This window comes from Peromyscus eremicus, chromosome X, assembly GCF_949786415.1.
Source record: "Peromyscus eremicus chromosome X, PerEre_H2_v1, whole genome shotgun sequence".
NCBI classification, from domain to species: Eukaryota; Metazoa; Chordata; class Mammalia; order Rodentia; family Cricetidae; genus Peromyscus; species Peromyscus eremicus.
The window spans coordinates 1,417,495-1,441,344 of record NC_081439.1 but is presented as its reverse complement, the minus strand read 5'-3'; the positions used below and the strand labels follow the sequence as shown (position 1 = coordinate 1,441,344).

Here is a 23,850-nt window from a genome sequence, read left to right as displayed (position 1 = left end):
CCCCATTCCTTCGCACATACACCTTACTTTTTAGAAGAATTGCTTCTTATTAAACTTGCAACTCATCTATTAGCTAGGTTGTCTGGCCAGTGAGCTTCAATGTATCCTCCTGTTTCTACCTCCCAATACTGTAATTACAGGTCTAAGCCACCACACATTATATGTGTGCTCAAGTCCTGACCAAACTCAGGCCCTCAAGGTTGAGCAGTTAGCACTTTACCCACTGAGCTATCTCCCCAGCCCCTTCTCCTGAATTTTACATGCTAAACATATCAATCTGGTTTATAAGACTCTGGCTGATCTGTCCCCAAGCTCGTCTTCTAATGCCCCTACTTCATCCTCTCCAACTCTACAAACCATTGTGTTCTTTCTCACATGTGCCAACCAAGTCTTTTTGTTCCCAATGTTCCCTCTACACAACATCTTTCCTCTGTTCCTATGCAAGAGATAAATAAGGGAAAGATCTTTGGGAAGAATGTTATTGGCTAATGCAAGGATAGAATCTCTGTTGTGTTCCCAGAACTCTGCACTGAATAGGTACTCAATAAATATTTCAGATGAGCAAATGTGAAGGTCTTTGGCAATATTTGAAAGACTGAATCTGAGGAGATAGAAGCATTTTATGTTAAATATCTTTGCTCACACATCACCACTCTGTATAAAACTGCAACCTGTCCCAACAAATTAACTTTACTGTGGTCTATTTTTCTCCATAGCACTTAGCAATTATATACAGTCATGTATGAACAGAAAGTATCCCTATTACCCAATATTTTGTTTTTAGTGTTTGCTTAATTTATTTTATTTTTATTATTATTCTGAAGTGCCAAGGATCTATCCAGGGTTTGCACATTCTACACAAGCATTTTACCACCAAGTACACCCCATATAATCTAGTATTTTTGCTGTAGTTTTACTGTGTTTTGATGCACAAATACCACTGTTATACTTGTCCACATTTATATATACAGTTTGTAGCGTAGGAGTCCTGGGCTAAAACATAGCTTAGGTGAGCAGAGGCTGTACCATTTGGTTTTATGTAAATTCATGTAAGACATTGCCTAAGGACACAGTTCTTAAAAACTATCACTATTGTTAAGGGATGTATGATTATATATACAATAGTTACTTTTATGCTGTGTATACAATGCATAATCAGTTATACTGTTATATAATATAAACAACTCATTAAATGTAAGATACAAACAGATGTAAAGCATTTACATACTAACATTTGCACCTGGGCGTGGTGGTACATGCCTGTAAGTAATCCACTTCCACTTGGTGGAAGAAGCAGGAGGATCATAAGTCCAAGGTCAGCCTGGCTTGTACAGCAAGCTCCAAGCCAACCTAAATTGTACAAGGAGATCCTGTTAAAAACATGCATACACATATAAATGTTCATATATGATAATTTATGTATTTACAGGCTACTTATTATAATGCATAGATATATGTGAGACTATTGTTTGATTTTTTTTTTGTTATGTTTATCGGTTGTTTCTCACGATAGAATATTGTTCTATGAGGGCAAGGAAGAAGTCCCAGCACCTGGTCCACATCTTGAGCTCCACAAACGGAAAAAAAAAAAAAAAAGAATGAACGCTTTTGGCCACCGGAGTCTCAGCCTTCCCATGTTTAGGTTGGATGTATCTTCTAATCTAAGGCATTATCATGTTCCGTTCTTTTTTCCACCCTCACAGAGTACACAGTTCCAGGAAATAAACCCAGGCTTGCAATTTCCCATCTTCTAGCGGCTGATGCCCACCACGTGCACCGGGCATTAGCGGGACAGGACTACCACTCCCAGCATGCACCGCGCATTGGGGTCGTACCACAACCTGTAGGGGATATATGGACCTGAAACTGAGCCAGGGGCGCAGAAGCAGGGAGAGACGCCCCTCTATTCAGGCATCTATGGTACACCCCAGACCCAGCCCTCTAAGGCCCCGCGCTTCCGAGCTCCGCGCAAACTCTAGTTCTTTTTGCACGACGGAGGTGGTTTGCTCTTCCGTTGCCCTGTGGCTTCGGCTTATCTCCAGAAGGAAGGCGAAGCTTCCGCCCAGCACTGGGGGTGAGCGGGAGCACATTGCCCCCAAGGCCCTGGACAGCATTTGAAAGAGGGTGCTTTCCTAATCCCAACTTTTGGGATCCCCAGTGGGCATATTTGGAGGTTGTGGGGCCCGGGTGGCATTCAGAAGGTGTCTGCTTTTGAGGAGACCATTAGGCGGTGCTTGGGGACTCGGGTGGCATTTAAGAGTCTGTTTTATGGGGTAGTTCTCAGACACAGATTTATACCCCTTGGAAGCAGGGCTTAGTGGGAGGCTCGGTGTCTGTGTATGAGTACTCTGTTGGTGGGCAGGATTTTCGGGCTTTCTGAGAGAAGTTTGAAGTTACTAAAGTCAAGGCGGGAGTTGGGGAGGGCTTGTCTTAGGACCGGACCGGGTGACAGTGGGAACGTTCAGCACCGACGTGGCACTGTGGTATCAGTGGCCTTTGTGACCTCTGATTAGGTGATGAGGTCTGCACGCTGGTTACCCTGGGCTGTGAGACCACGACATATCAGGGGCCCAAACGCCAAGAGAGGAGCCTCTCAACCGAGGCTGGTAAAGACCGTCTGCTGGGCTCTTCCGAGTAGACATAGGGCCACCCGGCTACTGAGCGGTAATTTGGTTGCCGCTTTATTCATTCTTGAGGGGTAGGGCTGTGGTGCGAACCCTTTTTCGCACCTGGTCCACTAGAAGTGTCAGCTTATGAATTACTCTCTAGGGGGCGGATCAGCGTGCTGAAGGGGCGTGTTGACGGGGTATCACGAAGTCTGCCTCACAAACTAGAGTTTATTGATAATCCATACAATAATCTGTGAAGGTGAGTAGCGCCCCGAGGTTTCTTTTTTTTTTTAAAGCTTTTCTACGGGTGCTATGCATAATTTATGAGGGGCGTGGCCTTTACAGCTTCTGCGAGGATCCGCAGTTAGCTTTCCCTCACGGGTTCCAGGATTTAAACCTGGGATCTATCGATGATGATGCCGCGGGTATTATTCATGCCTTATGTCTCAGTAATTCTAGATTACTAACCGAGACTCTGAATTCAAATCCCATCCATCTTTATGGTTGTGGCTCTTTGGCAAGTCTTTTAGGAAGCACGAAAAGTGGGTATTTTGTATAATAAGAACAGTTTACACCCATTTAGTTACTTTTATTAACCCATTTTATCTTCACAACTTCTCAAAAGTAGGTTTCATCCTAGTTCATAGATGAGGAATCTGAGACACAGGACAGGTAAGTAGTTTGTCCTAAAGTCACACAGTGAGTGGCTGAACTAGGATTCAAATCTGATCTGGTTTCAGAGTTGGATAATGCTCTTCCCCCAAGCCAATTTAATGATACTATTACTGGTGGGCTCCGTGTTACTCATCTCTGCTCTCCCTCTCTCCTCTCCCTCTGTGTGTCCTATTCCTCTCTCCAGACTGTCACTGTTTCCACAGGCTTGCTAGAGAATTAGGGACCTGCCTGCCTCAGCCTGCCAGGTACTGTGGAATTACAAGGAGTAGTTGGGATGCTGAGTGGAGGCAGGAGGATCTCTTGAATCTTGAGAACAGTATGGACAACACAGCAAAACTCTCTCCTTTTGTTTCTTTCTTCCGCTTTCTCTCTTCTCTCTCTGCTTTCCCTCCTCTCTGCTCTTTCCACTCCTTCTCTCCTCTCTGCTCTCCCTCTCTTCCCTCTCTGTCTGCTTTTCTATGTCTCTTTCTCCAGGATCTGTTTCCCTAGACGTGCCTGGTACTAGTGATCCTCTTGCTTCAGCTTGCCAAGTACTATGGAATTACAGGAGTTGTGCTAGCTCACCCCAGCAAGACCCTGTCTTTTAAGAAAATAATGTTGCTAGTGCTCAGGTTAATTATATGGTACTATGTGCCAGGTACTGTTTTACTCATTGAAATTCAATCACAAGTTAAGTTCTTGTTCTTAGTTCCCATTTTCTGGATCTGAAAACATTCAAGCTGATAATTTCTGTAATGGCTGGATATATCCTCACATATAAGTAATTTTAGATTAATTCAAATATGCTTACATATTAACTTTAGTTACATATATTTGAAAACTGTTCTAATGCCTATGGCAGCACTGCTCTAAGACCCTTTCCATACTTATTTTATAACACAGTTTATCAATCTGAGGTGGATGGATTTTTTGAGGTGGGAATTGGTGTGGTTTTTTTGTTTTGTTTTTTATGATGCTATGAATTGAACCCAGGGTGTTAGGGAAGTACTTTATCCATAGCCTACATCTCCAACCCGAAGTGGACTAATTCTAATACTGTCATTGCCTATCAAAGGCATGTAGTGAGTCTGGATTTAATTAGGACAAGATAATCCCCTAAATGGTCAGTGATAAGTAGCAAGGTCTGTGCTCCCCTTTGGTTTTGCAGGGTTATCCCTTGTGACACATGCATTGACTATTGTCTCATAATCTCCGCTTTCTGGGCAGCATCACCTTGGCTGGGAGGGGATTTGTCACCTTGGTCTCATGGGATTTGTCCTTTTTTTAGACAGTTTTATGATAACCAGGCTGGCTTCAAACTAATGATCCTCCTGCTTCCATCTCCCTTAGTATAGTGCTGGAATTACAGGTGTATGCCACTACACATGTACTGCCTGGGTGCAACCTTTCTTTCTTTTGGTTCACCCCCCACCCACCCTATACAGGGTCTCTATGTATAGCCCTGGCTGTCCTGGAACTCGCTCTGTAGACCAGACTGGCCTCAAACTCAAGAGATCTGCCTGCCTCTGCCTCTCAGTGTTGGGATTAAAGACGTATACCACCACCCCTGGTGCAACCTTCCTTGACCTCTGTTTCCAAGTTGAGCTGCTGCAGCAGCAGCATTCAGTATTCAGGAGCCAAGGGAGCGCATTTTCCCTGCAGTAGCCCCATTTCTTGCTTACTGGGTATTAGATGGAGCAATAAGGCAGGCCTGCCTCTTTTGTTCCACCCCACTGAGCCTCATGCATTATTCATGAGTGAGATGTAGCTTTGGTCTCCTTCATTCCCGGCAGCAGCAAGATCATTCATTATTCATGAGCATGGGGTGTGATTGTCATGCTTTAACATCTACTATCTGGTTGCCTGGTCTTAATAAACCCATCACCTTGCTTCATAATTCACCATCAGGAAGAATGGCCTTGAGGTCCATCCCTGCTTTCTTTGACAGCTTAGCTGCAGTAATTCTTTATTCATATTCCATGGGGCGTGGCCTCTTGCTCTACCTGTTTTTCTAGTTACTGCCTCCAGAGCCACAAGGTGGAGCTATTCTCCTTCTAATTAAAGAAGTCCCAAACTGGGCAGGGAAAATACATGATTCATGAGTGGGCGCGGTCCTCTTGCATCCGGGTTTCTGGGGGTGGGGCTCAAGGTTTTGTTCCGGCCTTGGGCTCTGCCGCCGCCATCTTGTGTCGGCTGCTGGGGTGAAGGAGGTGGCAGGGAAGACCACAACCACAGCGGTCAGGGGAGGAGAAGGCAGCAGTGATCCTAGCTGGCCCAGGCGGCAGGGAGGAGGAAGAGGAGAAAGAGGAGGGTGGCGGCCGAGCTTGACTTCGGCTCCTTGAGGAGTTGGCGGCGGCGCGACCCGGGGAACCGGCATTGGTAATAGCTTTTCTCTGCACCTGGCTCGAAGCAAGGGCTCTGGGAGGTATGGGAGGGTCCCTGCTGGCTCTCTGCCAGCCCGATGTCTGGGTGCGCTGCGGTGTCGTGGATATCAGGAATCACTAGACAAGCGGTGTGTGGGGGGGGGGGCGATGCAAAGCCTGGGGCGGGGTAGATCATTTCTGTCTGGGACCACCCTGTTCCCTTGGACTCTGAGATCTGACCTTGACATCAGACCCCCTATCTCTGCTTCTGGAGACTTCTGGCTCAGAATCTATAACAAGATATCTTGATCGCGTCCTGAGCCTTGCGTTTCCTATCAGAACTCTCCACGGTCTCTCATAAAGGCACAGAAATTCAAAACTGCTGCTTGTAAAAAGCCGTCCATACTTGTGTGCTATTGAAGACCTGCCCCGAAATCTCCCTTCAGACTCCTAGCCCTTCAGGAAGGGTCCGCATGGCCTTCATTTCCGAAAGAGCCTTGTCTAGCATTTTCATCCAGAATCTCCCCCCCCCCCCCTCCCGCCCCAGGATACTATCTGTCCTTAGAGCTGCCATCTGGATTAGACCCGGTGAAAAGCTATCTGCCTGGCCTTCCTGTGGGAGACTCATTCCTACATTTGAGGTCTCCCAACAAACACCTCCTGTTCATAGATAGCATCCTCCGTCGTGGACACCTGGCATTCTTAGTCACAGACTTTTTAGTATTTGCCTTTAGAGGCTCCTTTGGTTCTTAGAATCTGCCCTTAGAGATTTTCCCTGCTTTCAGGGATTCCCCCTTTTTCACGCTCTCATTGTTCTTAGGCTGTCCTCAATATGCCTCATCTTTTTTCCCCATCAGCCATCCTTAACCTCCAGTATCTTTCCTCTAGAGCCTCTCAGGGGACTAGACACTAGGGAGGACCTGCTTGGACACAGTTCTCCATTAGTAATCTCCTGCCACCATCTACTCTTTCAGACCCTGTTGATTTGTAGCCCCATCTGCCTGACAGTCTCATCCTAGACCCATCTTCTGCCTTCAAAAACAGACCAGAGTTGTAGCTTCTCTTTTTATAGATCCCTTAATCTAACAGCAGGCCTCAGAATTTGCAGTTTGCCCTCGTCCTTTTAAAGGTTCCTAGCATCTTCATTCAGAGGGTCTCAGCTTTTGCTTTTGGCCTCACTGAACCCCACTATCACTGTCAGATACCTCTTTCTCCAATAGGCCCACTTATCCTCCACCAGAGTAGAAAACTTAAATATCTCTTTAATGAGCTGTGGAGTCATAGAATTGGTTAGAGAAACCTAACTCCACATGGAGATCTAGCCAGCATTTGCTTGGTAACCTTTATTTTTATAATTATTATTTTGAGACAGGGTCTTACTATGTAGCTTTGGCTGGCCTGAAATACATAGATATATAGACCAGGCTGCCCTCAAACTCTTAGAGACCATCCTGCCTCTGCCTCACTAGCGCTGGGATTAAAAGTGTGCACCACCATGCTCAGCACTTCATAACCTTTTAAGGCTTGAGCTATCTGAAACTCGTCTTCCCTTTTCCATCCTATCAGGACAGCTGTGGTGCCTGTTAGAACCACACAAGTCCTTTGTTGCTCCATTAGAAATCCCTCTTCAAGAGGGTGCCCTCAGAGACCTCTCCTAGCCTCTTGGCACTTAATTTCAAAGCTTCCTGGCACGCTAGTGTCAGCATCAGAGACCTTTCTCTGTGAATTTCCATTATTTTTGGTGAAGGGTTCTATCACTAGAATCTGAGACTCTCTCAGCCCCAGCATCTTCCTGCAGTAGTCTCAGGTTCTGCATTCTCCCACCTCTTTCTAGAGACCCAAGATGTAAGTCTTTCTTAAGACTTTGCCTGGGGGCTAGAGAGATGGCTTAGAGGTTAAGAGCACTGGCTGCTCTTCCAAAGGTCCTGAGTCAAATTCCCAGCACCCACATGGTGGCTCACAAACACCTATAATGAGATCTGATATGTAGATAGAACACTATATACATAATAAATAAATCTTAAAAAAAAAGACTTTGCCCAATGTCACCAGCACTTGTAAGTCCTGCTGAGGTCTCTTTTGGGTCTCCTTTCATATCTCCTTCAGAGCTCCTTGAATTCAATCACTTCCTGATGCCTTTCTCACACTCTCAAGGACTTCTCAGTTAACACCTCCGAGGAAGCTTGACAGGCCTCAGCATCCTCCCCAGTACTGTAACTTCTTCCAGTTAATCAGCTGGCTCTGTGCCTCCTAAGCCTACCCCAGGGTTCCCCTGCTTAGCCTTTGGGAGTAGAATATGCTCAGGCTTCAGTCATCAGTTTGGAGACCCCAGGTAAGTTTTGAAATGCTTTAATTTCAACTTTGCCAGGCAAGTTATTGAAGATATATTCCAACAGAGAAGGTTGAGCTCATGTTGAGGGAGAGAGGATGTGGATTTGAAGTTTTTTTGTTTTTGTGGGGGTTTTTTGTTTTGTTTTGTTTTGTTTTGTTTTGGATGGGGGAATCTTTAGCTCTTATCTAGGGGTCTCTGCCCTATATTCTTCCTGCTTGCCTTGATACAGGTGTTCTCCAACACCTGGCAATTGAAATCTCCCCTTTTATTTTCTTTTTTGACACACTATGCAGCTTAGGCTGGCCTCAAACTTAGTCTTCCTGCCTCTGCCTCATAAGCACTGGGGTTGCAGGCATGTACTGCCACACCTGGCTTCAAAGTCCACTTTTGAACAGTCATCCCAACCCTGCTTAGACTTGCTGCCAGCACTAGGGATGGAGAGGTAAAAGGTCTGATAAAGAGCTCTCTGGCCCTGGATCTTGTCTTATGTAGACAGCTAAGAAAGAATATGCCCTGGACAAACCAACCAATGACAAGGCAAGGGAGATAACTAAGTAGTGGAGGCCCCTCTGGGTGCCTGGGGTGGAGCTTATTATCCTCAGGTCCCTGAGTTTTGAAACCACAGATAGATTTTTTTAGCCTCATCAAGAGGACAATTCTTTGTCTCCCAGCTTTTGGAGAAAATGGGCTTAGAGGAAATGAGATCTCTGTGCCAAGTCACTGCCAGTAAATGGAAAATAGGAGTTGCCTTTGGCTACCTCCTAACTCATCAAGCCTCTTCATACCCAAGGTGGATCTAAGCATTCCCAGCAATTTCACTGGCAGATTTTGGCCCTAGGGCAGCCACCTATCTCCCCTCTTCTCCCTATCTTTACCTCCCATCTCTGAGCAGTCTGGGCTGGACCCAGAGCCAAATACTGACACTACTTACCTAAGAAAGTCGCACAAACTGCTACCAGCTGCATGACACTGGGCAAGTGACATCCAGGGCAAGTGAGTGGAGTTCGCTAAGCTTTCACTTTCTATTTATGGTAGGAACGTAGGGTTATGTAGTTCACAGGCATTGTTAGAGTTAGACAAAGCCCTTTACTCTTGTGACTGATGGGATAGATAGTAGAGAGCTCTTGTCATTGTTCATATTAGAATATGACAGTGCCAAGATGGAATCTTAGGTATGTTGGTGGCAGTTGGTGGTATTGAGGGTCAGAAAAGGCTTTAGAGTAAGAGCAGTTGTGTGAATAGAAGACAGGGTATAAGCAAAGGCTTGGTGCTTTGAAGAGCCATTGGGCTTGAGAAATGATTCTGGGTTCTGTCTTCTATTTACAAGCATCTGAATCCACCACCATTAGGCTTCACTTCTAATAGCAGGCTATATTGTTGGGTTTTTTCCTCCCCTTTGGGATCTAGCGTCACTTGATCATATGAGCTCAGGTTTTCTCATTTGTTCAACAGGGACATTAAACCCTGCCTTGCAGGGACAGGACAGTTGAGAGCATGAAACTTGCTAACTCTGAGAAGTGGCTTGGACTTCAGAGTCACTGGATCTGGTCTGATCCCAGTTCAGCCACTCCGAGTAGGAACTTTGGACGAGTCACCAAACATCCCTGAATGAAGTTTTTCCTTGCTTGTGAGCTGGGGTAAATAGGAGTGCATTTCCCACAGGGTTGCCCTGAGGACAGACAGCGACAAGGATCATAAAGTGCTTAGTGTGGCTTCTGACACAGAGAGGACTCCTAGTAAATATTCATTTATCATTGCTGCTAATCTATTGAAGGACTTCACATGCAGAAGAGACTTTAGAAGTGTACATTTTCTCTCTTCCTGCAGCCTGTTTTATTTGCCTGGGTTTTCTATCCCTAAAACTGGGAGAAGGGTAGGGCTTTAAGCTCTGCCCTGAGCCCCCCTAGGGCCTGTGGTTGTATCTTTTTTCATCTCAGCAACACCATGGAGCCATATCATCATCCATTTTACAAAGTGAGGGAACAGCTCCATGTGATACCTATAAGGGGTCTTAAAACCTCAGTATTTCTTGAGTCCACATCTGTCCTCTGATCTTCCCAGAATGGTCTTCCTCTTACTCCACAGGATTGGAGCCTTTCCCTTATGCTGGGTTAGGGAGAGACAAAATGACTTAGCAGCCAGCTGTGTGGATTTGCAAGCCAAACTACCTCGTTCAAATCTTGAGTCTGACAGCGGTGTAAACCTGAGCATGCCAGTTTCTTTTCTAAAGTAGATTTACTAATATTTAAGTCTTCTCCCACTATTAACCAGTAATAAGCGAAAAAAATAGTACAAGGCCAATGAGGGCTTTTCAAACAAACAAACAAAAAATACCAGAAAAATATCCCTGTCTATCCTGGGCCCACCTTTGGCCTGTCTTTTTTCTTTTAGATGTCCAGCTCGCCGCTGTCCAAGAAACGTCGCGTGTCCGGGCCTGATCCAAAGCCGGGTTCTAACTGCTCCCCTGCCCAGTCTGTGCTGTCCGAAGTGCCCTCAGTGCCAACCAACGTGAGTATCTTCCCCATGGAGACTGGCTGGCATGATGGTGGGACAGGGAGTCTTCCATATCGTTTTCCATTTGCCTGCACCCCACAGCCCACTCGTGCATGTTGTCTTGATCCTGTTCATGCTCTCCATCCCCAGGGAATGGCGAAGAACGGCAGTGAAGCAGACATAGACGAGGGCCTTTACTCCCGGCAGCTGTAAGTTGGGCCAAAGTCTGCCTGAAACGGGAAAGGGCACTGAAATAGTTGGATCAGGTGACCTGGAGTCTCTTCTAACTTGACAGGTATGTTTTGGGCCATGAGGCGATGAAGAGGCTCCAGACATCCAGCGTCCTTGTCTCAGGCTTGCGGGGCTTAGGTGTGGAAATCGCTAAGAACATCATCCTTGGTGGGGTCAAGGCTGTTACCCTACATGACCAAGGCACTACCCAGTGGGCTGATCTCTCCTCCCAGGTACCTCTTCCCAACATTCTTTCCCCTGCACCAGCCTCTGTGTGCCACAGCCATCTCACTTCTTATCTTTCTGTCACCCCCTGCCCCCTTACAGTTTTACCTTCGAGAGGAGGACATCGGTAAAAATCGGGCTGAGGTATCTCAGCCCCGACTTGCTGAACTCAACAGCTATGTGCCTGTCACTGCCTACACTGGGCCTCTTGTTGAGGACTTCCTTAGTGGCTTCCAGGTACTTAGCCACTGCTCAGCCTCCTGCTTGATTTTCTTGGAACTCGTCTTTGGTATTTTTCGGTACTATTCACTATCTAGTGAGCAGTCTGGGGTATCAGGCATCATGCTGGAGAGCAGAGAGAATGCAGGCAAGAAGAGACCCTGAGCCTGCCTTTTGAGGGAAAAATGTGGACACACCAATTATACAACTAGTAGTTATGAACTGTCCTGCTGTGTCTAGCTCTTCTAGTGTAATTTTAGGCAGGTCACTTAGATCCTGGACCTTGCTCTTTCCATTTTCAGGATAGGAATGGCAGCAGTACTGATTTCATGGGGTTCCTACGAGGGTTAAGCATGAAGAATAGCAACTTGGACACAGGGAAGGTGGCATGGGCATTTACTAGTTTAAAAAGTCTAAGCTGTGAGAGCTGAAAGTCTGTCCCATGGGGCTAAGGTCCCCAAGGGCCAAGGTACTACAGCAACAATAATCTGACACAGTTGTAGGAGCTCATCCTGGTGGGCAGGGATAGATGTTCCTGGAGAAGGTGGAGAGCAGTTTCAAAAATTGTGGTGGAGTGGGCAGCATCTTGGGAGCCACTGACAGATAGGTATGGTATGAGTGAGCTCAGACTTTGGCTGGAGACAGTTTTGCCCTCCCTGTGTCTCACAGGGCATGGCAGGGTTGTAGGCAGTTAGCAAACAAGTGAGTCAGCTGTTCTGCACTCTGTGCCCCGTACTACTACCTTTCCCAACATGCACTAAGCCTTTGTTTGCTCCTTGCTGTGTTTTCCTCTCACTGAGTCTGATCCCCAAAAGGTCTTTACGAGAGGCCTGGAGGAGCAGGAGGACCCGGACAACTCTGCCTTCAGAACTGCCTAAACCTTCCCACCAGTCTTCTGCCAGTGTTCTTTCTTCTCCCCTTCCCCTAGTTCTGGGCTCTTGACCCCGAGCTCTACTTCTCCACAGGTGGTGGTCCTTACCAACAGCCCCCTGGAAGACCAGCTGCGAGTGGGTGAGTTCTGTCATAGCCATGGCATCAAGCTAGTGGTGGCAGATACACGAGGCTTATTTGGGTAAGTGCCACTTCCCTATGCTTCTCTTTCCTAGGCCAAGACCCTCATTCCTCTTCTGCCACTCAAGTTTTATATTCTGTGTGTTCACCTCTCCCTGTGTGACATTAGTGGTTATATCCCCACTGTGATGTGCCAAGTTTCCTCAGCAGATATCTAGTGCACCTTGAAAGATGCCTGGGGACTTGTGTAGGCCTCAGGTATCAGTCCCCTTTTCACTCTCTACAGGCAACTTTTCTGTGACTTTGGAGAGGAAATGGTTCTCACAGATTCCAATGGGGAGCAGCCACTCAGTGCTATGGTTTCAATGGTCACCAAGGTAAGGGGGCCAGCCCCAGGGATCCTGGCAGACAGATAGGCAATGACAGTCCTGTGTCTGCTCTTATTCCTTGACTTGCCTCTGAGGCTCACTCCTTTTTAACCAGGACAATCCCGGTGTGGTTACCTGCCTTGACGAGGCCCGACATGGATTTGAGAGTGGTGACTTTGTCTCATTCTCAGAAGTACAGGGCATGATCCAGCTCAATGGATGTCAGCCCATAGAAATCAAAGTGCTGGGTGAGCTGGGGCCATGGGAGCATATTAGAGGAGCTGGTTAGGAGATCCAAAGGGAGGAGACCCTGAGTTCAGAGTAAGGAGAGCCATAGCCTAAGTGCCTGAGGTAGGTCAGAGAATCTGGGGTCCTATCAGAGCTGATGGGCATGTGGGAGAAGGACCAACTATGTTTGAATTGTTGAGGTGAAGGAGCCTCCTGTACTTTGAACAGGGCAGACCAGAAGATCTGCTCATGTCTAAGCTGGTTTGGGTAAGCCTACCAGTGTAGACTTGGGAACAGGGATAACAGGGTCTCATGGGGTCTGAACTGGCTCTAGGGCAGAGGAGATAGTTTCTGATCTCCAAATGGGGCCAGGGGTTGAAAGATAGTACCTGGGGTCTGCACAGGGTCAGGCATGGTTTTTTTTTTTCTTGTCTCTGAGTTTTGTGGACCTGAAGGAGGGTATATAGGACTGACAGCCTCCCTATCCACTCTAGGTCCTTATACCTTTAGTATCTGTGACACCTCCAACTTCTCTGACTACATCCGTGGAGGCATCGTCAGTCAGGTCAAAGTACCTAAAAAGATTAGCTTTGTGAGTATTGGGTATAGTGGTCCTTGGTGGGTGGTTCTAGACCAGTGGTTCTCAACCTTCCTAATGCTGCAACCCTTTAATACAGTTCCTCATGTTGTGGTGACCCCCAACCATAAATTATTCCATTGCTACTTCAAAACTGTTAATTTTGCTACTGTTATAAATCGTAACAAATGTTTTTGGAGATAGAGGTTTGCCAAGGGGGTCATGACCCACAGGTTGAAAACCAAATGTTCTAGACCATTCCAGATTCTCTGTTCCTTTCTTCTCATCTTTAGAAATCCTTGCCAGCATCACTGGCAGAGCCTGACTTTGTGATGACTGACTTTGCAAAGTATTCTCGCCCTGCCCAACTGCACATTGGCTTCCAAGCTCTGCACCAATTCTGTGCTCAGCACAACCGACCACCTCGACCACGAAATGAGGTGGGTAGTTGGGCCAGCAGCCATCCAGGATAGAAATCCTTGGTGCTAAAGGCCCACCATGCCCTGTCCATCCCCTGACAGTAGTCTGAGAATTTCTTACTCGTTTCCTTTGCCCTACCAGGAAGATGCAACAGAACTGGTGGCCCTAGCTCAGGCTGTGAATGCTCGGTCCCCACCTGCAGTGCAGCAGGACAGCTTGGATGAAGACCTTATACGGAAGCTAGCTTATGTTGCTGCTGGGGACCTGGCACCCATAAATGCTTTCATTGGGGGTCTTGCTGCCCAGGAAGTCATGAAGGTGAGCAGGGTGGGGATGGACTAGGTTTTTCCTTGCCTCCATTACTTGCTGTACGTTTGTGTTAGGGTCTGATTAACACCAGCCACCTCCTCTTTCCTTCTCCTCCACTAGGCCTGCTCTGGGAAGTTTATGCCCATCATGCAATGGTTGTACTTTGATGCTCTTGAATGTCTGCCAGAGGACAAAGAGGCTCTTACAGAGGATAAGTGCCTCCCAGTATGTGAATGGGCTGGAAAGAAGGCATTATTGGGGGTATCTCTTTGAGCTTCTCTCTGACCCTCTTCACTTCATGTTCCTCAGCGTCAGAACCGTTATGATGGGCAGGTAGCTGTATTTGGCTCAGACCTTCAAGAGAAGCTGGGCAAGCAAAAGTACTTCCTGGTGAGTGACCTCATTGGACACCTAGCATGTTCACCTCCCTTGGTCTCTGGCCACCCCCTCTGGGGTTTCCCTCTGCATCTGAAGGAGGGGAGTCTTTTTACAACCCTGGGACTAAACATATGGCACCTTTTTGCTCAATCCCTTTGCCTCCGGCAGGCATGAGGAATAACCAATGGCTTTGTATCCACTTGGTTTACCCTGACTTGCCTCTGTGTCTCTTCTTGGCTGTTTCTTAGGTGGGTGCAGGGGCCATTGGCTGTGAATTGCTGAAGAACTTTGCCATGATTGGGCTAGGCTGTGGAGAAGGTGGAGAGGTCGTTGTCACAGACATGGACACCATTGAGAAATCAAATCTGAACCGACAGTTTCTTTTCCGACCCTGGGACGTCACGGTGAGATAGACGGGAGTAGGAGATGGAACTTTGACATTTCACTTTCCTCCTGCCTTTTTCTTATCCCTGGTATTTCTAGTAAAGATCTACTTATCTTCCATTTGCCCTTCTTGCCCTCTCTTTCTGTCATTCATTCAGCAAACATTAAGTAGCCCTACCTTGAATCAGTCATTTTTATCTCCTCTGAGCAACAATCAAGTCAGTTTCTTTTTTCTTTCAGTACTGGGAATTTAGTCTAGCCCCTGCCCTTTCATTTCCTTTTACTTTTTCCTTAATTTTTTAAAAAGATTTATTTATTATTGCCAGGTGTGGTGTGGTATGCCTTTATTCCCAGCACTCAGGAGGCAGAGGCTGGCAGATCTCTTGAGTTCCAGACAGCTGGGGCTACACAGTGAGACCCTGTCTTAAAAAACAGCAACAAAGATATATTTATTTGTTTTATATGTACGTGTGAGTGCCTGCATGTATTATGTATGTCTACTGTGTGTGTGCGCGTGTGCGTGTGTGCGTGCCTAGTGCCTGAAGAGACTAGAAGAGTGTGTTGGATCCTCTAGAACTGGAATTCTAGGGTTATAAGAGGTTGTGAGCCATCAGATGTGAATACTGTAAACCAAAACTAAGTCCTTTGGAAGACCAACAAGTGCTCTTAACCACTGAACCATCACTCCAGCCCTTATCAATGCTGCTTTGGGACAATGTGTTGGGAGTTCCCAAAAATATCCCCAAACTCAGTGACTGCCTAGGAGAACTAGTAGCTGATTTACTGCAGAAAAGGCACACTGTATAATCAACAAGGGAAGAAAGGCTCATGGAATGAATTCAGCAGCAAGTATCTAAGAGTTGTCTCCCAGTGGAGTTGCAGAAAATGGACTTCATTTCCCTTGTAACAAATATAACAATAGTCCTGAAAAGTTTCTACCCAGGGAAGCCTGCTCATCTGTACCTAGGGCTTTTACTGTGATCTGTTTATGTATCAGAATTTTTTACTCTAGAGGGAAAGACAGTATTTAACATAAGCCACACTGTTCACACAAACAGTTCAGGTACACTGAGCCATTATTATTAGTTGAGGGAATGATGGTAACTTTTCCTAAAATCCAAGGTCCTAGACTCCAGCCAAGGACCACTTTTGGAAGTAGGCCTTCCGAAGGATTGCATTGTAGTCAGCCAGGTAACTCTTCTCTGCAGTTTGAAACTAGGTACCAGAAGTCTGTGAGGCCTTCCCTAAGGCCAGTTTCACTGCTCAGTATTCCTGTTCATTAATTTATTTGCTGAATAGTTACTTTAGGAATTACTGTTGTAGATACTTGAGGTACATTAAAGAATAAAATAAGGCAGGGTTGGGGATTTAGCTCAGTGGTAGAGAGAGCGCTTGCTAGAGGCCCTGGGTTCGGTCCTCAGCTCCAGAAAAAAAAAAAAAGGCAGTACATGGTGGCTTATACATTTCATCTCAGAAGCAGGCAGATCTCTTGAGTTAAAGGCCATCCTGGGCCACAAAGTAAATTCCAGGACAGCCAGGTCTACACAAAGAAACCCTGTCTCAATAAACAAACAAGAATAAAGGTGCTAGTCGAGGAAGGTAAATAGTAAAGAACAGATACATAATTAATACAATATAGGTACAGCCGGCCCCACCCATGCACTCCAGAGGCAGGTGGATCTCTTGAGTCAGAGGCCAGTCTGGTCTACAAAGTGAGTTTCATGACCATGGCTCCATAAATGCTGTTTCAAAACAACAACAAAACAATAAAGATACAATATAAAAGTGAGATCATGGAGTCAATGTTGGTACTTTGCAAAGTGTAAAGGAGCAAGTTGGGCTTGCTGGAGAGGTTAGTTTACAGATTTCATTGGTTCCTTAAGGAAGGCCTCATTTCTGCAAAGCTATGGTGAATGTCTACTCTGAGAGGTCCTGGGAACCAATTCAGTTTACCTAAGTGGAGATGAGAGCCAGGGAAAGGTTCTAAGCAGAGGTGGGATGTGACCTGATTTTGGCTTCATAACAACACTTCTGCTTATTTATTGCCTAACATCTGGTTATGTTTGGGGAAATCTCCAACCTGCAGTACTGTTCCTAAAAGAATAGTAGGTATTAGGTAAGCAAAACAAACAGGTGGCTAGTTCATTGTCTACAATGCCTGCTTCTGCTTCCTTTTCCATCTCACTGCCACATCTGTCTCAGCCCTGGCCATGTGGCATTGTCGTTGGATATCCTGTTGAACCAGGGAGCCTCCTGAACTTGGGCTGGTTCTTCTAACATTAGATGAATGTTCAGGGGGATAGCTCTTTATTTTGCTGAGTGAATCCACCAATAACTGAGTCCCCCGTTCTCCTGACTTCACAGAAGTTAAAGTCTGACACAGCCGCTGCAGCTGTGCGCCAGATGAATCCTTACATCCAGGTGACAAGCCACCAGAACCGTGTAGGTGCTGACACGGAGCGCATCTATGATGATGATTTTTTCCAAAACTTGGATGGTGTGGCCAATGCCCTGGACAATGTAGATGCCCGTAAGTTTGAAGGCTGGTGAAGAAGGCAAGGGCAAAAAGAGAGAGAGTCTGGGGCCCTCCCTGTTCTTTCCCAGTGTGCCTTTCCTTTTCCCCTGGCTCTCACATCATTGTCCCCAACTGATCATACAGGCATGTACATGGATCGCCGCTGTGTGTACTATCGAAAGCCACTGCTGGAGTCTGGCACGCTGGGCACGAAGGGCAACGTACAGGTGGTGATCCCCTTCCTGACAGAATCATACAGCTCTAGCCAGGATCCACCAGAGAAATCTATCCCCATCTGCACCCTGAAAAACTTTCCCAATGCCATTGAACACACTCTGCAGGTAAGTGGTGCTCAGGAGAAGGGAGGAATGTCTACCAGGCCCTTGGCTTTTGGTTATCATGGCTTAAGTATAAGACATGTTTTCTTCTACCATCTTCTTTCCACCTGGCAGTTGGCACTTCTGAAATGACTTATTCTTCTTGTAATTCCTACTTTTGACTTTTTTTCCCAGTACAGAGACAGGTAAAAACCAATGCTGTTGCTAGGTATGGTGGCTCACCAGTACTTGAGAGGCTAAAGCAAGAGGATTGCTGTGAGGTCAAGGCAACCTTGGACTATAAAGCAAGACCTTATCTCAGAAAACAAAACAAAGAATGATGAATACTGAAATATCGTTCCTCACCTAGGTTTAACAATATCTTGCCATACTTTCTTGACTTGATATGAGCGTATTAGCATATACCTTTAATCTCAGCACTGAGGTGGCAGAGGCAGGTGAATTTTTGACTTCATTAGATGTCACACTCTTAACAAAAGTTGGGGCTGGAGAGATGGCTTAGTGGTTAAGAGCACTTGCTACTTTTACAGAGGACCCAGGTTCAGTTCCCAGTACTTACACAACAGCTCACAACTGTAACTCTTGAGTTTGAGGCCAGCCTGGTCTACAGAGCAAGTTCCAGGACAAACCAGGACTACACAGAGAAACCCTGTCTCAAAAAACAAAAACAAACAAAAAAGAACTACTATCTAACCAAAACATTTTCCTTTTTGTTTCTTTTGAGACATCATCTCATGTATTCCAGGTTGGCTTCAAACTTGCTGTGTAGCTGATGATAACCTTGAACTGATCCTTCTGCTTCCACTTCCCAAGTACTGGAATTATAAGCATGTGCCACCATGTCTGGCTCCAAAGCACTGTTTTCATGCTAAACAAAATAGTCATTTCCTTCACTCTCTTCGAGTTATTTGTCTCTAGCACATGATATTCAGATTTCCCCATCTGTTGTACAAAATGAGTTTAATGCTGGTATGTCACAATGACATTCTACATATGATACACATATGGAACAGTGCTGCATATCATGAAGCTAAAATGTTATGAAGTGACCGTATCTACATGATGAGCACCCAGGCCACAAGGATAGCTATAGTGCTATCAGACTTCTAGGTGCAGTGTTAGAGACCAACATATTGAGGAAGGGTAGGAATAGAGGGGTAGGAAGAGACCAAACCTATCTACCACTTCCCCTTCTGACCCTACTGTTTCAAAGTGGTTGTGTCAATTTTGTGTGCCACCAGTCTCACTAGGGCATGTGTGACCTTGAACTTCATTTCTTTGTGCCTTATATTCTTCCTTTCTGTCACTGGTCTGTTTAACTGGCACCATTTTAAGTGTACCTAGGGAAGAGGATAAAGCCAATGTCTTATTTTCTGCTAAGTCCCTAGAGAATAGATAGGAATCATTGTTGGATTGAATCTATTTTTTTTTTTTTTTTGCTTGCTTGCTTGCTTGCTTGTTTGTATTTTGGTGCTGCAGACCAAACCTAGGACTTAGTCAAACACTTCTCTACCCTTTTTTGTTGAGTCAAGGTCTCATGCAATTGTGCCCAGCGTTGAACTTGCAGTAATGTTGTTTTTAAGTTGTAAAATACACTTAACCAGTACACATTTTTCATCAAGGCATAGTACACGTGCACAGTTCTTGATGCATTTTTTTACACATACATTAGGATAGTTATTTCTCAGATCAAGTTCACTGACTTAAATTGAGAGGCCAGAAATGAAGAAGTGGGGAAAGTTGGGAGCTTCTCTTTCCCAAGTAGCTGTGTATTTTTACATGGGTCACCCATGATGACTGTCACTTACCTGTGGAAACCTATTTTGTCCATCATTCCATAAAATCCATTTGTTCTGTCTGCAGTGGGCCCGGGATGAATTTGAAGGCCTTTTCAAGCAGCCAGCAGAAAATGTTAATCAGTACCTCACGTGAGTAACTTGCACACCCCACTCTCCTGCCTGCCACCAAAGACATTCTATGCTTTTTCAGCTGTCACCCTCAGCACTAGGCACACTTTTCAAAGGACTCTAAATGTTCAATTCTCATGCTGTGGGGGATCAAGATGAGCTTTCTGTGGAGAAAGTGGGATTGCCCTAGAGCCTACTTCAGGGGCGACTGTGTAATCTTGCCCCTCGGCCCCCTCCACTCCCTAATAGAGACCCCAAGTTTGTGGAACGGACCTTGCGGCTGGCGGGTACCCAGCCATTGGAGGTGCTGGAGGCTGTGCAGCGCAGCCTGGTGCTGCAGCGACCACAGACTTGGGGTGACTGCGTGGCCTGGGCCTGCCACCACTGGCACACCCAGTACTGTAACAACATCCGACAACTGCTGCACAACTTTCCTCCAGACCAGGTAATGCTCACTCATGTGTCCATTTGGCAGCATGCATTTCCTTGTGAGCAGAGTTTGCTGCAGACTCTACAAGTGACTTCTCCCAGTTACTAGTCCAGATGTGGCTGGTGTCTGAGGCAAGAGATATCAGAAGAATGACCTTTTTGTTTCTTCCCTTAGTTCTTGGAGCAAAATAATTGGTTCTCTTGCTGTTCCCCTTCACTGTGGTGTAGGCCGAGGCTGATTTATTAGGGCTGTAGTGGACCATGAAGCAGAGATTCAGGTGTCACCATTTATTCAAATCCCAGCGCACTCTGAACTTGGGCATGTCACTTCTCTCTGTTCCCTTCTTTAGCTTGAAGGAATAATAGTTGTGATCTGTCTCACTGGTATTTATTAATAAAAGGTGTTTGTGAAGAAAGTATCTAAGAATTGATAGTGGTTTTCTCAGCCAGGACCTTGCAGTGTGAGTCTTAGATGATTAACTCTAGCCCCCTTCAAGGACCCAGCCAAGGATAGTGAGGTGGGGCGCATCCAGAGCCAGGGTGACAAGTCAGGATTGTCAAAGAGGCCTTCATTTCAAGATCTTGCTTCTTGAAACTCTCTTTCTTTGTTTTAGCTCACCAGCTCAGGGGCCCCATTCTGGTCTGGACCCAAACGTTGTCCACATCCACTTACTTTTGATGTTAACAATGTAAGTCTCCTTGTTGGGTTTACCTGGAATCAGGTAGAGGATGGGTAGGTGGGAAGGAGGTGGTGGCTTCCTATCCAAGGTCAGATGTGTTAACCCTACTGTGCCCTGCCTTCCCCTAGACACTGCATCTGGATTATGTGATGGCTGCTGCCAACCTCTTTGCCCAGACCTATGGGTTGACTGGCTCTCAAGACCGAGCTGCCGTGGCCTCACTCCTGCAGTCAGTACAAGTTCCAGAGTTCACCCCCAAGTCTGGTGTCAAGATCCATGTTTCTGACCAGGAGTTGCAGAGCGCCAATGCCTCTGTTGGTAAGGGTGTTTGGCCATTTGGTCAGAAGTCACTGCCCCATTAGTCCTTTTCTAGTACCTTCCTTTGCACCTCCCTCCCCCTGAAAGGAAGACAATCTGTTGGGGAGTTCCCACTCCAGCACCCAGGAAAACAAACTTGGTTCTTGCTTGGTGTGTATTTGCCTTGGTTTTTATTCTTTTCTCTGCCTCTCCTTGATACAGTTCATCTAGGGGGTATGATCTCCAGCAGGGATCTCCTCTTCTGACTCTTGCCCACACTTTGTCTCTTCCAGATGTCCCATGTCTCCCCATCCATGCATCCCTCCCACCCTGTTGCTCTGTATGTCTTCACCCTAATGTTGTCCATCCTAATTTAGTCCCCCTGCCTTCCCTTTTGGATATCTGTAATATATTCATAACTCTGTATACTGCCCCCCACCCCCCATGTTGACCTTCCCTCTTCTCCATCTTTCTGAAATATCCGCTGTTTCCTGTTTTCTGTGTATTTCCTTTAGCCTTTTATTCCACCTCCTCCGCAGGCTCCCTCTGACTTTCTTCTCATATGTTTCCTCCTCCCTATCTCATCCTCCATCTTGCTTCTTTTCATATATTCTCCACCTTCCTCTCAGATCCTTCCTATATATTCATGCTTGTATACTTCTCCATACCCCCACCATGTCTTCTGTGTCTCCATATATAGTATCTACCCAAGACTGACAACCCCTTTTATCTGATTACTCCACCTCACCTCCGCTTTCTCCTATGGTCTTTATTTCTATTCCTGGTGTCTCTCCAGATCTGGATAGCCTCTTCTTCTGCACTTTTCAGGTTTGCTCTGTTCTGCTCTGGCTTTCTGGCTTTCCCTTTGCCCCTTCATTCTAGGATATCTCTCCAAATTCTGTATGTAACTGAATTCCTTTTGACCTACTTAGGCTTTCAGCCTCACTCCATGCATCTAAAGGGTTGTGTTTTTCTCTTTGTACAGATGACAGCCGCCTTGAGGAGCTCAAAGCCACATTGCCCAGCCCAGACAAGTTACCGGGATTTAAGATGTATCCCATTGATTTTGAGAAGGTGCTTGGAAGGGGCCCTGGATAGGACAGTTGGGGTGAGCTAAGCACAGACAAGGTTGTAAAGAATGGGGATCTAGGAATATGGAGCCAGTCCAGGCCTTTATGGTGATCAGATCATGGGCTGCCACATAGCTTTCCTTCTGATCTGGGAGAGACCCAGCAGGTAATTTGCATTGGAGGATACTTATATCCCAGGAGGCCAGGAAAACTTTTCATCTGATCTACTCCTCTTGCTCAGGATGATGACAGCAACTTCCACATGGATTTCATTGTGGCTGCATCCAATCTTCGGGCTGAAAACTATGATATTTCCCCTGCAGACCGGCACAAGGTAAGGGGACTCTAGACCTGATGTTCTACCATTTCCAGGCTTGAGTTCCTTACATCCATGCCTGTCTTTAGCCCTTCAACCTCTTACAACTTAGAACTAACATCTTCCTTGGTCTGTTTCCCAGAGCAAGCTGATAGCAGGGAAGATCATCCCAGCCATTGCCACCACCACAGCAGCTGTTGTTGGCCTTGTGTGTCTGGAGCTGTACAAGGTAGTTCAGGGGCACCAACAGCTTGACTCCTACAAAAATGGTTTCCTGAACTTGGCCCTGCCCTTCTTTGGGTTTTCTGAACCTCTTGCTGCACCTCGTCACCAGGTAGGTACCCATATCAGAAGATGGGACTTGCAGTGGAGTGTATCTCAATAAAACTGGCTTTGGTTTGCATTAGACCAGGTCACTAGGTCAGAGTTCCTATAGAAATACACCTGCATGTTTTTTGCAAGAGTACTAAGGTGTAAAGTATGCCTGGTATGTTGAAGGAATAAAAGTCAATAGCTCAGAGTGATTGAGAAGATAAGTGGTAGAAGATGAGAATAAGATTCTCTTCTTGTGGCATAGGACCTTGTCATTCAATTGAAGGTACAGTGCTTACTCAGAGTAACATGGGAGCCATGAGGCTTTGAACAAAAGGTTCTAATCTGACTTACTGGGTTTGCATGAATGAGGGCATTTTCTTGCATTGCAGTACTATAATCAAGAATGGACATTGTGGGATCGCTTTGAAGTACAGGGGCTGCAGCCTAATGGTGAGGAGATGACCCTCAAACAGTTCCTTGATTACTTTAAGGTAAGGCCCTTTCTCCCTTTCATCCCACCTGGAGGATGGGATGTATAGATGATTTTTTGACCTTCCCACAATCATAACACTATTTCCTCCTTCTGCCCTCCAGACAGAGCACAAATTAGAGATCACCATGCTGTCCCAGGGTGTGTCCATGCTCTATTCTTTCTTCATGCCAGCTGCTAAGCTCAAGGAACGGTTGGATCAGCCGTGAGTAGGCAGGCTGGGAAAGGCCCTGTGTTCCTTGCCTTGGGTGGGGAGCCTCAGCTTGGAGCTCTTCCACTCTTACCCATCACCTTTCATGCCCTACCTGCCTCCCTTCCTCTCTTGCTTTGTCTTCCTAGCTCTTAACCCTCACCCCTTTCCCTAGGATGACAGAGATTGTGAGCCGTGTGTCAAAGAGAAAGCTGGGCCGCCATGTGCGGGCACTGGTGCTTGAGTTGTGCTGCAACGACGAAAGTGGCGAGGACGTCGAGGTCCCCTATGTACGATATACTATTCGTTGATCTCTGTGCATTCCCCCAAGCCCCAGTCCTCCTTCCCCAGATCCCTTCCAGTCCTGGTTCCCATTTGGCCTCTGGCAGTGGTCCATCTAGCCAAGCCTGGTATTCCCTTATTACCCAGCAACCCAAGACCCTCTCACCACTGCTTTGTACCTTGTTTGGAATCTAAATCCCAATAAAATGATAATAACCCA

The 23,850-nt window shown here is 46.3% G+C and overlaps 1 protein-coding gene across 5 annotated transcripts; it reads left to right on the top strand.

The window, feature by feature from the left end:
- The first annotated feature begins 1,962 nt into the window (after positions 1 to 1,962).
- On the top strand, positions 1,963 to 23,850 carry Uba1 (ubiquitin like modifier activating enzyme 1). Of its 5 annotated transcripts, none has more exons than XM_059250351.1 (27): positions 2,056 to 2,074; positions 2,770 to 2,868; positions 10,350 to 10,466; positions 10,602 to 10,660; positions 10,747 to 10,915; positions 11,010 to 11,144; positions 12,092 to 12,198; positions 12,424 to 12,514; positions 12,621 to 12,753; positions 13,228 to 13,325; positions 13,604 to 13,750; positions 13,872 to 14,048; positions 14,160 to 14,264; positions 14,349 to 14,429; positions 14,666 to 14,821; positions 17,166 to 17,331; positions 17,461 to 17,657; positions 19,518 to 19,582; positions 19,811 to 20,006; positions 20,605 to 20,679; positions 20,799 to 20,988; positions 21,953 to 22,041; positions 22,279 to 22,371; positions 22,496 to 22,687; positions 23,058 to 23,159; positions 23,263 to 23,363; positions 23,524 to 23,850. In XM_059250351.1, the coding sequence occupies exons 3-27, from the start codon at positions 10,350 to 10,352 to the stop codon at positions 23,657 to 23,659; spliced, it is 3,177 nt and encodes a 1,058-aa protein (XP_059106334.1). In that variant the 5' UTR covers positions 2,056 to 2,074; positions 2,770 to 2,868; the 3' UTR covers positions 23,660 to 23,850. The 5 variants fall into 5 exon arrangements, with proteins under 5 accessions (XP_059106335.1, XP_059106334.1, XP_059106333.1 ...); XM_059250350.1 differs by lacking the exon at positions 2,056 to 2,074 and adding an exon at positions 2,528 to 2,606; XM_059250349.1 differs by lacking the exon at positions 2,056 to 2,074 and adding an exon at positions 2,541 to 2,664.

What these genes read in the sequence shown, in the direction of transcription:
- Uba1 (XM_059250352.1), top strand. Translation starts at nt 10,350, where the DNA reads ATGTCCAGCTCGCCGCTGTCCAAGAAACGTCGCGTGTCCGGGCCTGAT. An exon ending in ACTTCCTTAGTGGCTTCCAG is followed by an intron (nt 11,145 to 12,091) that starts GTACTTAGCCAC and finishes ACTTCTCCACAG; the next exon opens with GTGGTGGTCCTTACCAACAG. An exon ending in TTACTTTTGATGTTAACAAT is followed by an intron (nt 20,680 to 20,798) that starts GTAAGTCTCCTT and finishes GCCTTCCCCTAG; the next exon opens with ACACTGCATCTGGATTATGT.